This window comes from Pseudonaja textilis, chromosome 3 (genome assembly GCF_049901715.1).
Source record: "Pseudonaja textilis isolate UNSWEBS1 chromosome 3, rPseTex1.2, whole genome shotgun sequence".
In the NCBI taxonomy this organism is placed as follows: domain Eukaryota; kingdom Metazoa; phylum Chordata; class Lepidosauria; order Squamata; family Elapidae; genus Pseudonaja; species Pseudonaja textilis.
Window position 1 is genome coordinate 37,685,989 of NC_141992.1, and position 14,553 is coordinate 37,700,541.

At 36.7% G+C, this 14,553-nt stretch overlaps 2 protein-coding genes across 6 annotated transcripts in view; both read left to right on the forward strand.

Annotated features, from left to right (window-relative positions):
- Window positions 1-14,553, forward strand: part of LOC113444282 (bcl-2-like protein 15) — a 192,989-nt gene that overhangs the window by 160,462 nt on the left and 17,974 nt on the right. The gene's annotated exons all lie outside the window — the stretch shown is intronic.
- Window positions 3-14,388, forward strand: AP4B1 (adaptor related protein complex 4 subunit beta 1). Of its 5 annotated transcripts, none has more exons than XM_087929303.1 (11): window positions 3-158; window positions 1,902-2,058; window positions 3,266-3,490; window positions 3,904-4,034; window positions 4,572-4,719; window positions 5,802-6,298; window positions 7,330-7,413; window positions 8,874-8,977; window positions 10,438-10,645; window positions 11,074-11,358; window positions 13,245-14,388. In XM_087929303.1, exons 2-11 carry the CDS (start codon window positions 1,946-1,948, stop codon window positions 13,670-13,672), a joined length of 2,223 nt encoding a protein of 740 aa, XP_087785429.1. In that variant the 5' UTR covers window positions 3-158; window positions 1,902-1,945; the 3' UTR covers window positions 13,673-14,388. The 5 variants fall into 5 exon arrangements, with proteins under 5 accessions (XP_087785429.1, XP_087785431.1, XP_026568734.1 ...); XM_087929305.1 differs by having other exon boundaries at window positions 21-158; window positions 11,074-11,371; XM_026712949.2 differs by having other exon boundaries at window positions 36-329.

Below are 14,553 nucleotides of genomic sequence, written 5' to 3' on the forward strand. Positions count from 1 at the left end.
TCATGCGCAATATAGTCATAATGTGACGGTTCCCGTCTTGCGTCCTCGACCGGTGTTTCTTGGTAGCCTTAAGATGTGTGGACTTCAAGTCCCAGAATTCCTCAGTTGAAGTCCATACATTTTAAAGCTACTCCGCCAATAGGCGTGCAAAAATTGAGGTGGGTATGTAATTCCATGGTTAGTAGACAAAACTTCCAGGATCCTTGAAAGCCTCTTTTTTTTTTTTTTCTGAGAAGACTGTTATAGAGACAGTAAATAAGAAAACAGTAGAAAAATCCAGGATTTTTGCGGAACTGTGACTAGGCAACCTTTCCTTCCTCAAGCAAAAGGTAGGAGCAAAGCCTGCGTAGTGTTTGTCATGGGAGTAAACCAGGATTCTTTTGCATTGCGAAGAAAATGGAGCGGATGTCTTCTTTTCCGGGGGGCGGCAAAAAAAGGAAGCTGCGGCTGTTCGGGACAACCTTCCCGTGTACTCCGCAGTAGATTAATAATAATTCATATAACGATACTTCAGGCTATTATTGACTATTAGGATCCTGCAGCATATCAAAAGTTTCTTCCGCTTTCTGATCCTCCTCTTTTAGTGCGCCGGGATATTAAGCTAAAAAGCCCCGGAAATGTTTCACGATGAGGGTAATGTAAACTTTTATGTGACTGCCAAATAAATAAATTGTCCGGCATTTTATTGCCGGTTGTCATTTAATTTGAGCAACGAAAAATTGTGTATCTGCTTTTAAAAGATTTTCATGCGTGTTTTCCTCCACTTAGAGCTCTGTATTTCCGAGAACTTAATTCCCTTGGAAGACCGAGCTAAATTGCAAAATTGGACTTTCGAGTGCATTCACTCCATTTATTCTCTAGCTGCCTGATTATAGAAGTTGTGATGCTTTAGTTTTTGTTCTCTGTCAGACCAAAGCACTGTGATCTTTGTCTTGGCATATAAGTTTAATTTTTTAGCTGTCCCTTCCTTTCTTCCTACCTACCTTCCTACCTTTGTTCCTACCCACCTACCTATTCTTGAAGTGTTCTTAGAATTTAACAGCTTACAGTACATGTTGTCAAATATTGTTCACATGACTGTGGGGATGCTGCTAGAGTCCTAAGTGCAAGAACGGTTGTAAACCACTTTTTTTCAGTGCTGTTGTAACTTTGGACAGTCAATAAATGTTTGTAAGTTGAGAACTACCTGTGAAGTATCGTCTACCTAGGGATTTAATACTTCTTTCTCAGAGTATTCATCTGATAAAAAGTGATTTGTCAAAAAGTGATAATTTGTTAGTTTTGTTTTGTTTATACCTTTGTTTTTACAGTACAATAAAGTGTAATGTAGCTACTCTTTGAGAAATCAAGTGTAATTGGTTATTTGATACATGCTGCTATTCTTGTCTTATTGTTTTCTTACCTTTCTATTACATCTCTTATATTTATTGTATTTTAGTTGCTGTAAGCTCCTTAGAACAGAGACTCGTCAGCTTGTTGTTTGCTAAAATACCATGCTTGTTGCTGTCACAGTGAGAGCCAGTTTGGTCTAATGGTTAAGTAGCCAGATTAGGAAGCAGTAGGTTGTGAGGTTTTTTTTTATGACATAGTTCCATCTTAGTCATGAAATGGCTAAGTCACCCAGCTAGGTGACTTTGGGCCAGTCACACACTCTCAGCTCAATCAACCTCATAGGGTGGTTGTTCTTATGGGAAAATCAGAGGAGGAAAGTATTGGATATGTTTACCACAATGAATTATTTGTAAACATAACAAAGGCAGGATACAAATTAATAAAAAATCTCTGTTCTAAGAAAAGCATTAAAGATACGACAAGAAATTGAAAGAGGCAGAATGGAATACAAATGATATGCTCAGTTTTCTTCCTGTGACTGTATCTACCCTTTGTGACTGCTATCCTAGATTCTTCAACAATCAGTACTGCCAAAGGGTTTAGAATCTCAACAATGCCCTACCTTGGTTCAGAGGATACAGTGAAGGAGCTGAAGAGAGCCCTGTCCAACCCTCATGTGCAAACTGACCATCTTCGCTATCGGAATGTTATCCAACGAGTGATCAGGTCTGTGCTGAGATGCTACAGTTTTCTTGTATTCTGTCAATTATAATTGGTCTTCGCAAATGCAGGAAGTTTTTTAAATTGATACACACAAAAATTGTTTTAGATAGTTATTTATATAATATTGTTACAAAATTAACTGTCAGGAAAGTTAAAAAATAAATAATGCCAATGTATGAAATTTATACATTTTAGTAATAATATATTCAGCATTCGTTCATAATTCTATTTCAAACTGAGTTTTACTTTGTTCAAAACCGTAATGTATTTGTATCCACTTTAAATCTTTCTGTTAATTGTATATAAGAAAGCCATGGGCAATATTGTTCTGTTATCACATTTCTTCAATTTCATTTTGCAATCCTTTTGAGAAAATTCTGGTACATATCAGTAAGTTAACTTAGTTTTCAAGAGTGCAAAATATTAGCGTGCAAAGCACTTGTGCTGTGAATCTTAGCCAATTATAAATAAAATAATTGTTTAATCTGTAGATGAAAATTTATATATAATTTTCATTTTTGCAAATGTTACTTAAAAAATCCTTTCTGCTATCCTTAAATAGGTCAAAGAAATATTCAGGGCATTGAAACATGCTCTGGTTAATTGAAAATCCTATTTAAGTTTCCTTCTGGTTTGTCAAATTTTATTAATTGTTATCCATATATTTCAAAGTATATAAAATATTATGTAAACATTGTATTATCGATGTACAATAGTTTAATTGTGAATTCTCTTCCCCTTTCATTCTTCTATCAAAACTGTAGCTAATAAATGCTTTCCAAGAGAACTGTTGAAATGTTCTTATTTGTCCTAGTGTTGGATAGCTAGGCTTAAGCATGTATATAAATTGACACATATATATTTCATATTTCTTGATTTATCTTTTCTGACACTTTGGAAAGTGGAGAATCATGGAGAAATAAAGTATGCCAAGTATGTAATATGTAGTCAAAAGTAAGCAGAAAATCTCCATGTGAAGAATTTAGGTTTTGTGGTATGGGACTTAATTTGACTATGTTTGCAGTTAACCTACTGCAACAAATAAAACTTAGAATGTATTCACATAGGTATATACGCAGTCTGGGTGACAACTTGTTATGATTTATGCATTGACTATAATTACAAAATTATGCATTATTTTGGGTTTTTAGGTAGATTAATATGAGATCTCCACTGCTGTATCTACATTTTACTTATCTTTTTCTTGCAGGCATATGACCCAAGGTGTAGATGTGTCCAGTGTTTTTATGGAAATGGTTAAAGCTAGTGCTACCATAGACATTGTTCAGAAGAAGCTAGTGTACTTGTATATGTGTACATATGCTCCTCTGAAGCCTGATCTAGCGCTTTTAGCTATCAATACTCTTTGCAAAGACTGTTCAGACCCCAACCCTATGGTTAGGGGTTTGGCCCTCCGCAGCATGTGCAGTCTGAGGTAAGAAAATGTACTGCTTACTCTAACCTACTCTAATCATGTATGAGAAAAGGGTATTTTGTGTAATACACTCAAATACAGGGGTTATTGGTCAATAACTCATGACCTGAATTATGAGCTTTCAGTTCTTTTTTCTTGAATCTAACTCTCTATCAATAATACATCACTACAAACAGCACTTTCCTCCTAGATCTGGGACATGTTTGAAGAGCTTTTTGTTTTGCTAGCCAAGTCTGAATTTCCCTTGAATTATAGCATGCAGATTGCTATTTTGCTATTAGACCTATGGAATCTAATACAGCTATTTAATAATATTTTATTAGAAAGATTGTGGGCATCAACTTATAAGAATGTTTTATGAGAATTTGTAGATTGATAAATTCAATCTAACTGATAGCCTACAATGTTCCTAGGATGCCTGGCATACAAGAATATATTCAGCAGCCCATCCTGAATGGTCTACGGGACAAAGCTGCTTACGTAAGGAGAGTAGCTGTTCTTGGATGTGCAAAGATGCAGAAACTCCAAGGAGACTATGAAGTGGGTAAATAAACACGTTTTTTCCATTCTCTTTTCAATTCCACCTCTCAATTCATATTAGAATAAGTTAGGGTTAGGGCTAGGGTTAGTCATGAGAAAGTTAGTCATGAATGTTGTAACAGTTCTACTTTTGTGTAGGGTGTGATGATCTCCCCTTCACAGAAAACGCATTCTGCTGGATGCAATTCTTTCTATCTTGCCCCATAATTATTTCCTAGAAATTCTTCTCAGCAGTCTTATATTTATTATTTGTAAACTTGATTGAAATTCTGGGTTCCTTACAACAATCAAATAAACTACAATAAAATCAATAAAATAAAGATAAAAGAAGGCACTCAGTGAAGTGGGGGGTCTTATTCTTCCTCACCAAAAACATAGGTGAAGACCCAGCTCTTTTAAACAACAACAGAGTGAGGAACATTCGGATTCTTTTCATTAAATAATAATTGTTTATGTTTGTGTACATCCTGTTAAAAGCAGCATCTTATTGCAGATGAAAGGAGAAATATTTCTGACTTCCTTTCTGACATGCTTTCTGCAGATGGTGCATTAGTTAATGAGTTATATAGTTTGCTTCGGGATCAGGATCCTATCGTGGTGGTAAATTGCCTGAGGGCTCTTGAGGAAATTCTGGCACATGAAGGAGGAGTTGTCATCAACAAACCCATTGCCCACCATCTTCTTAACAGGTACACTCCCCTCCAAAATTCTTGAGTAAACTAGAGGTATCGTTTTCTGCTGTTTTTTATGTTTTGAATTGTGAAAGCCATATGCTTGTCAAATCAATGCTAGTATTTTCTGTATTAATTTATTGCAATTATAATCTACCTTTCTGCCCAAAAAGGCAATCATTACAGCTAACAATAATAAAAAATAAAAACAAACATTTAATTAAAATACACCATGGATTAATCAAAAATACTTTTGTGGGAGAATACAAGAATAGTGAAGTCTTATTTCAAGAGATTGACAGAGCAGCTAAATAGTAGACAGCTGCTTGAACAGAAATAACCTACTGACAAGAAGGCAACTTCTCTCAGCAGGAAATGCTAAGTTGGAAAGACCTTCAGATAATGTGATGTAACATCTTCCAAAGTCTTTCATTTTTACATGATGGCAGCTGAAATAATTACTTGTTCTGCAGAATTTTTTCCTAGTTCTGGCTTTAAAGCATTTGAGTATTAATATAAAAGATCCTTTGTGATTATATACAGTTTAAATAAAATAATTGGTCACCTTGTAAACCCAGTGCTCATAGGTAATATATGATTGCTCATCTGATTTATAGGGATATACATAGCAGGTATAATATTGTTATTAATACATTTTATCCCATTTTTAAATTATATTTATAATTTAAATCAAATAGATTTAAATTCAAATAGATGACAAAAATCCATGTATCTATTTGAGAAGGTTAATGCATCTCGTATTCCTGCCTCCTATCTTCCCATAATAACAAGCCTGTGTGGTGGGTTGGATTGAAGGAGACGAATTGGCCCACATTCATGCTGCCAGCTTTTATGCTTAGGGGACATGAACTGTCATTCAAATACACAGTATATTTGTATTATTCTTTAAAATTTTGAAATATCTGGAGGCTAAGTATATAGTTTAGTAGTATTGGATCATATCTCTCCATTTTATCTTACTGATTCATATATTTAAGTTTAATACTGATGTAATAATGGAAAAAGTGGCCTGCAGATTAGGAGAGCAAAGCTATAGTTTCACTGCATTACCGTTTGTGTTTGTTTTCTCCTCTTTGCAGGATGCCAGATCTAGATCAGTGGGGACAGAGTGAGGTGTTGACTTTTCTGCTGCGATACAAACCCCGCTGTGAAGAAGAACTTTTCGATATCCTGAATTTACTCGATGGATACCTTAAAAACAGCAGTTCCAGTGTCGTGATGGCTGCCACAAAACTCTTCTTGGTGCTGGCTAGAGACTTCCCACATGTCCAGGCAGATGTGCTTGTAAGAGTTAAAGGTCCACTCCTAACAGCATGCACATCTGGGAGTAGAGAACTCTGTTTCACTGCTTTGTGTCACGTGCGCCAGATAATAGACAGCCTTCCTGGCCATTTCAGTAGCCAATATAAGAAGTTCTTCTGTTCTTACTCGGAACCACATTATATCAAGTGTCAGAAAATGGAGGTGCTGTGCAAATTGGTGAATGATGAAAATGTTCAGCATATTTTGGAGGAACTGAGAGACTACTGCACTGATGTGTCAGCAGAGCTTGCCCAGGCAGCAATATTTGCCATAGGTAAGTAGATTGCTAGGATTCTAATGAAAGACCTCTAGCAGGCAGAAAATATACACCAAAGTTGTAATGTCTATGTAAAAAATATAGAACACAACACCTCTCTCCCCTGCAATTATGTTGCAAATTCTGCATTTGTTAGTGTTTCTTTTGGATAGAAAAGACTATGACTATCTTTACAGATGTGGGTAGGAGAACCTTCTCCAGAACAAAAAATATGCTTCAAAGACAGAAGCAAAGTATGGTCAAACTTGAAAAAGAAGCAATTCATAGTTAGCCCAGTCCTTTGCTATGATCCCTGCCATCTGAGATATTTCTGAAAACACAGATTACTACGCTCATAAGAACCAATAATTTTGCTCCAAAGTAAATTCCATTGCATTTTAAGAGTGTAGCAGCCTTAGTCTATTTCATATCAAATGACTCCAAAATTTAAGAAACCTTAAGAGAGCTATTACTATAGTCACAAAATGCATAAAAGTGCATGTTGTTTGCCTTATCACCTAATATTGTTTACCTTATTGCCTAACATTGTAGTTTGATGTAGTGATTAAGGTCCTGAACTAGAAACAGATAAACCATAGTTCTAGTCTTCTGTTAGGCAGGGAAATGGGCTAAATAGAGCTCACAGGATTGTTGTGGGAAAATAGAAGGATGCAATAGGAGGAATGCATAGTGCTACATCGAATTGTAAAAACTAAAGGTGGGATTAAATCTAATGTCTCAGTGAGAAATTCATTTCATTCAGTTATATTGAATGTGTTTGTTGATTATCAATCTGCTGTATTATTATGAAAATTATTCATGTTCTCTTCCAAAAAGTCCAGTAGCCTGCCTAGAATTGTCTCATCTATAATATTACTGTTCCCCAAACTGTTCCATTTTATCCTATTTTGCATGAGATTAGGTTACACTTCTGTACTGCGAACTTCTGTTAGAAATATCTGTATGTTGCTGGATCACTCTTCCAGGTTAAGGAATTATTAAGCAATCCTGAAAACTTTGGGTGTGGAGTTTTTGTTGTTGTTTTTTAGGAAACATTGCAAGAACCTACTCAGAACAATGTGTGAGGATTCTAACAGAACTCCTTGAGCTAAAGCAAGAACATATAACTTCAGGTATTATTCCGGACTTTCTAGTTCATATTTGATTTACACTGTTGCAAGATTTATCATCTTTGGTCAGATGCGACAGTTTCTTCTAAATCAGGAGTCTCCAAACTTGGCAACTTTTAAGACTTGTGGACTTCAACTCCCAGAATTGCCCAGCCAGCATGACTAGCTGAGGAATTCTGGGAGTTGAAGTCCACAAATCTTAAAAGTTGCCAAGTTTGGAGACCCCTGTTCTAAATTTAGAAGAAATTTAAAAGTTGCTTCCAACTTTTAAAAAGGAAGGAAAATACATGGTACCAGTTGGTGCCTCCTTGAAGAAACTGCCTATTTTCCTGGCTCACATAGAGGCCAAGAAAATAAACAATTTGCATTGAGGACCAGATGTAACACGGTCCTTTCCAGTGGGTGTGGAACACTGTTATCACTTTCTTAATTAAGGAAGTTCATGTGGCAATGACATTTGATAGCTATTCCAAATCATCCTTTTTTGTCTTTAAATCTGAAAAGCACAGTCCCATAGTTACTGCTATGTTTAATTGACATAAATCTTTCATTCCTTGTTGAGACACTGCCTCAAAGCATGTGGGATGCTAATGTACCAGGTATTCATTTTTAAATCACTGGTGCTTTAAGATTTTTAAAGTAACTTTTCTCACTTTAACTCCCCCCCACACACACACAACTGTGAATTGGTAAGAAAAACTTAATCAATGGAAGATAGAAATGTTGCTTCATAAATATAGACTTTCCGAATGGGAAAAACAATATATTCTAGAAGAATTTGCATCTTTGGGGGTCTCCTCAATTTGTCACAGTTCCTGGATGACCAAGTGATTACTCTATGCTAAGAGTGTTTTACATATCTAGCTGTCCATTCTGGGAGAGAGCAGATCTGTTCCCAGATTGTATGTCCCATCCAGATTAGATTCTGGCTATTTATTTTCTCTCAGGCTGCCTAGAAAGGTGTTCTTAACTAGCGGTGCTCCAGAGATGTAACCTGCCATTTTTTTCCCTGTGCTACTTGTTTTAAAATACCATGGGCTTCCATTTCAACTCTGAAAGCAATTCAGGATATTAGTATCACTTATAATTCTCCATAGAACTTCATATAACTTAGAATATCTGGAGTCCTTTTTCCTTGTGCATGTTCCTCTCTATCAGCTATGCCATCTCCTCAATCACTGTTTTGCCTTAGGTAATGGTCAGGGAATCAGATATAGCCTTTTTAGTGGCAGCACCCTACTCATGGGTTTTCCTTCCAAGGCAGGTCTAGCATTTTACTGTATTTTAGGTAAATAGTGAAATACATTTTGCTAGGATTTTATTGCATTTTAGTTTTATTAGCTGCAAAAAACCCATTCCTTAATTTGAAGCTTACTCCATTCGGGTTTTGATGGCGTTAAAATGTTATCTTTTTGACCAAAAAGTGTTATACTATAATTATATTGTTATCTATTTCCCTACAGCGGTAGTACAGGTATTCCGAGATCTAGTATGGTTGTGTCCACAGTGTATAGAGTATGTGGCCCAGCCTTTGTCTGGCTGTGAAGAGATCATCCAGGACAGTGAGGTAACGGAGAATGCTTTTTATAATACAGATGACTCAAAACCAGAAGTGGTATTCAGCAGGTTCTGACCAGTTCTGGAGAACTGGTAGCGAAAATTTTGAGTACTTCAGAGAACCAGCAAATACTACCTCTAACTGGAGATTTTATAGTATCCTTCCCCTGCCTTGCCCACCAAGCCACGCCCACAGAACTGGTAATAAAAAATTTGAATCCCAGCACTGCTCAAAATGCTCGAGTTCAATTCCAGAAGCAAAAAATGCATCTTTTAATCTAGAGTTCTTTATGAAACCTTCATTTCTGGTAAAGCAGCCTCCAGCTCTAATATAATGCATTTTATAATTGTATCTGCTTCTCCTCTATTTTGTTGATGAAATCTAAAATTTAGGCTGAAAGTAAAGGTATATATTTATTGTATATAAATTAGTTGTTAATATAAACAATCATAAAATAATTTCATTTAGGAAGATCTGAAGGTATGTCTGGACAAGAATTTTACTTTTCTCCCTCTTATTTCTTTTCTAATCTATTTTATTATACCATTAAGAATTCCTCTACTTTTTCATTTGCCACACAGAACTTTGAATAAGCTAACCTTGCTTTTAGTTATGCATTGCCTTCCCAAAAGCAAAGAAGTTAAATCTTTCGTTATCAATTGTTAATCATCAAAATGTGAAATTAGTAGCATTGGATATATGGCTGTAACTAAAATCTTTGCTAGTATTGGCACAATCTGACAAAATAAAATAAAGCCATAATAATAATGTAGGTGAAACATTATTAAACAGATCCAACCCAGAATTTAGGAAAAATTTCCTAACAATGAGAACAGTTAATCAGTGGAACAACTTGCCTCCAGAAGTTGTGGCTGCTCCAATCCTGCAGATTTTCAAGAAGAGATTAGGCAACCATTTGTCCAAAATGTATGGAGTCTCCTGTTCGACCAGGGGATTAGATAGAAGACTTCCGAAGGGCCTTGCAATCCTGTTATTCTATGGTTTATGTTCTAATCCTTGAATAATTCAAGGTTATGACTACTAAAATTCTTAGTTTTAATTCACATGACCAAGTATAGGTAGTGTTTTATAATGTTGCTTCTCCAAATTAAATTGGTACAGATCCTAAGGTTTTAATTATGAAGCAGGTAGATGGTAGCCCCAGAATTTATTTCAATGTCTTTCCTGTTTCTGTTTGTTCAAATACAGGTAGGCCTCGCCTTATAACCACAACTGAGCCCAACATTTCTGTGGTTTAGTAAGACATTTGTTAAGTGAGTTTTGCCGCATTTTACAACCTTCCTTACCAATTGTTAAGTGATTTACTGCAGTTGATAAGTTAGTAACCTGGTTGTTAAGTGAATCTGGCTTTCCCTATTTACTTTGCTACCTACAATATCCTTAACATGCAGGTTTGGTATGTGAAGTGTTCTCAACAATACTGAATGCCAAATGTTTTAATGTTTTAGGGAAAGCGAGCATTAATCTGGCTTCTGGGCATACATGGAGAAAGAGTTCCCAATGCCCCTTACATATTAGAAGATTTTGTGGAGAACATAAAATCAGAACCATTCTCAATGGTCAAGCTGGAACTACTGACGGCTGTGGCCCGGCTCTTCATAGCACGTCCCGCTGAATGTCAGGACACCCTGGGTCGATTACTTTATTATTGCATTGGTAAGTCTGTTACCTCTATGGAGATCGCTGTATCGTGAATTAAATGGCAGACAGTTATAGTCACTGATGAAAAGCATACGCACACACAGTATTTAGATTTTCTAACCAAATCTCAAACTATTTTGTCACAAGTATTCTTCTATTCTGTCTACTGCTAGTGTTCTGATATCTTAACACAAGGGTGTCAAATTCATATTGTCATGGCAGCGTCACCTGATGTATCGGGACTTTTCCCCCTTTTGCTAAACCGGGCATGGGTGTGGCTAGGGTGTGACACATCCGGCCTGTAGCCCAGGAGTTTGACAGGCCTGTCTTAACAGGTTCTAAGGGAGAGTGGGAAGGATTGGGAAAGACTTCTTGGAATGACATCATTGAAGTGAAGTATTATTTTTGTTGTTGTTGCTGCCAAATGTTTGCGTCTGATCCAGAGGAGGAAAAAGACATGGCAGTTCGGGACCGTGCGTTATTTTACTATCGTCTATTACAAGCTGGTGTGGAAGAAACAAAAGGAATTCTGTGCAGCCCAACCTCAGATCGCTCTCTCCGGCTTTTAGAAGAACAGACTGAAAGTTCCATTAACGAATGGGTTCCTGACTTTAATTCCTTGGTGCCCATCTATGGCAAAAAGCAATGGGCAGCTATGACAGCTAGTCGAGTAGTTGATCTCCACTATGCAGACTTCAGCACAGATGATTCCAAAAGAGAAGGCAAAGGTGAGAGACATAGGTAGATTTTAGTTACTTTCCTACTCTTCATGCATTCACTTTTCCTAATAATGATAGCCAGAGTATTCACTGAAAAAAATTACTTTTAGGTATTTGATTGACAAGTTATTCTCCACTTAGTAGGTGATACTAAGTTTGTTATCGTTGTAATGTGCATGTTCATGATAATAACAGCATACATCCATACAGTATTACTATTAACAGCTTATACTATTAATAGTAATTTATCCGCTGTGAAGTTCCACAGAACTTGGCTTTCTCTTTTCTGTATTATTTAACAACTATATGAAACAGATTCATCTTTTAGTTTGAGGTGAGACATCATCATATGCTGATGTCGTTCAGCTGTACATTGTCACTTCAAGAGATGCACTAGAGGTCCTTTTTCAGTTTCTGGAAGTTGTGAAGGACTGGATTTGCCAAGTAGACTCCAAGTCCCAGCAAGAGAGAGCTACTGTTCTTATGCAAACAATCTAGCTTGATGTCAGTTCATGGTTGATTTTGTGCAAAATTGCCTTTCCTCTGGAGGGACAGGTCCTTGAATTAGGAATGGAATGGAATGGAATGGAATGGAATGGAATGGAATGGAATAGAATAGAATAGAATAGAATAGAATAGAATAGAATAGTTGGAAGGGACCTTGGAGGTCTTCTAGTCCTACCCCGTGCCTTGGCACCACTTCAGACAAACAGTTATCCAACATCTTTTTAAAAACTTCTAGTGTTGGAGCATTCACAACTTCTGGAGGCAATTTGTTCCACTAATTAATTGTTCTAACTGTCAGGAAATTTCTCCTTAGTTCTAAGTTGCTTCTCTCCTTGACTGGTTTCCTCCCATTGCTTCTTGTCCTGCCCTCAAGTGCTTTGGAACACTGCTATCATGTCTCCCCTAATCCTTCTTTTCCTTAGACTAGACATATCCAGTTCCTGCAACCGTTCTTCATATTTTTAGCCTAATACAGGTTCACCTACATTAGAGCAGCAGGTCAAGGCCATGGCCTGTGGAGCTTTTACTCAGCTATGGCTGTTGTGGTAATTACAGTCCTTCTTGGACTAGACACCCTTATGGTGTTTAGGAATTCAGTGTACCATCATATCCCCACAGTCACATGATCACAATTCAAATGCTTGGCAACCAGCTTGCATTTACAACCAGTGACAGCATCCTGCAGTCACATGATCAAGATTTACAATCATTTTTTTAGATTTTCACCAAATAATATACATTAGAAAAACAGATTTTGTTTAACAACCATGTTATTTACTTAATGACCATTGTAAAAAAATATTGTAAAAGCTTGATTTAGGACTGCAATGATTCATGATGGAAATTTCAGTCTGCATTGTGGTTGGAAGTCAAGGCCTACCTATAGATACACTTAAGACTCCCCTTCTTACATAAGAAATAAGAATGTGGGCCCAGAGAAAGAATATAGACATCTACTGGGAGACTAGTGGTCTTCCTTATGCAGTTGGTTGGCCACTGTGAGAACATATTGTCAGATTAGATGGGGCAAGGATTCAATCCAAGAGGCACTGCTTATGTTCTCATGATACGTTTCATTCATGCCCCTAATAGTATGAAATAGCCGACCTCCTGAAGTACTGGGTATTTGCAAAGTTATCAACATTAGTTTATTCAGATAATCTTTGGAAACTAATGGTGGATCTGGGTTGCTTTTATTATTATAATTTGGCTCTTGATTTTGATTTTAATGTATGATGCATTTTATACAGAGGCTTAGACGGATGAGTTTGGTGTTGTGTTTTAATAGATGTTATTGCTGCAAACCTCTGTGAGTCAGATGATTTGATGGTACACAAATGTATGTAATAAATAATAAGTAAATATTATGGCCTTTCTTTCTTTTTCAGTGCCGCTGATGTTGGAAAAGAAGGAGAACGACCCTGCTATTAATGCCAGTTCCAGTAGCCTTATCTTAATATCTAGTCTATGTCTGACTGCAGAGCAGTTTGAGAGGACATGGCTAAACCTGGCTGTTGGCTGCCAGCAGGCCATTCCTTGGCAGGAATCCGTGCAGCCAGAGACTTTGCAGGCTGCCCTGCAGATGGTCCATATTCAGACTATTGCAATGAGCAAGCCTGGTTCACAGTCATGGAAAGTCTACTTAGGGGCCCAGGATGGCACAGGCTGCCTTTTCCTAACTGAGCTGCTGTTGGAGACAGGAAGTGCAGAGATGCAGATGTTAGTGAAGCAGACTGAAAACAATCTAGAAGCCCTGCAGGCATTTGTCTCACTCTTGAAGACAGTTCTGGAGACAGTGGCAGGCCTGACATCCTGATTTGTTTCTAATTTATGGGATTGGTCATAACCAGGAAGAGACAGCGATTTTGTATATGGTTTATTTATTGTATTCTTTAGATGAAGCTGTAGGTCTTACAGATTATCTATAAAGGCTTTCTACAGCATAACTTTCACTGCAAATGAAAACTCTGTGTTTAGAAAAATATGCAGAGAAACCAACCACCCTCAAAAGGCCAAATATGAAGAACATATCTATGGACAAACAAAGGGAACTTTGCATTTATCTACAAAATTAAAGTTGGAAAGATGAGATTTCAGGGTGATGGTAAATTAAAGGAGCATTTGTGTGTCACTTAGCAATGTTCCCTTCTGACAGCCATGTATGGAAAAAACAGTTTTATGCAGCTTTTCCAAGTACAAATTCTTTGCCACAATATGAGTATATGAGTAAATTGCAAATTAAAAATAGCAATTATAATTTTATTTCTGCTTAGTTTCAATTTTATTTGCTTATTAAACTCATATGGCCACCTGTTTTAACTAGAACAATCTTAGGAGGCTCATAATAAAATCAATAAAAACAATAAAATATTCATGTCGCCCATACACAAAGGAGCACAATCCCTTTCCATTGTTCTCCAACTCATAATGGTAATAAATATTTTGTATGCAACTAAAATAGTTTCATTGGGTGGGGAAATTTGATATTGTAATAAAAGAAAAAAACTAAGGAAACAAATACATTATACATTAGTCACTGGCCCATGTGTTCTCATTTCTTATCTTTGACTCTCATGATTAATCACTCCAAATCCTCTTTCTCTTTCACGAGTAATGTATCATCTGCATATCAGAGGTTGATACTCCTACCACCGATTTTAACCCCAATGGCAGATTGCTCCAAATGTGCATTTTCAA

What these genes read in the sequence shown, in the direction of transcription:
- AP4B1 (XM_087929301.1), top strand. An exon ending in GGCAGCAATATTTGCCATAG is followed by an intron (nt 6,299 to 7,329) that starts GTAAGTAGATTG and finishes GTTGTTTTTTAG; the next exon opens with GAAACATTGCAAGAACCTAC. An exon ending in ATTACTTTATTATTGCATTG is followed by an intron (nt 10,646 to 11,073) that starts GTAAGTCTGTTA and finishes CGTCTGATCCAG; the next exon opens with AGGAGGAAAAAGACATGGCA.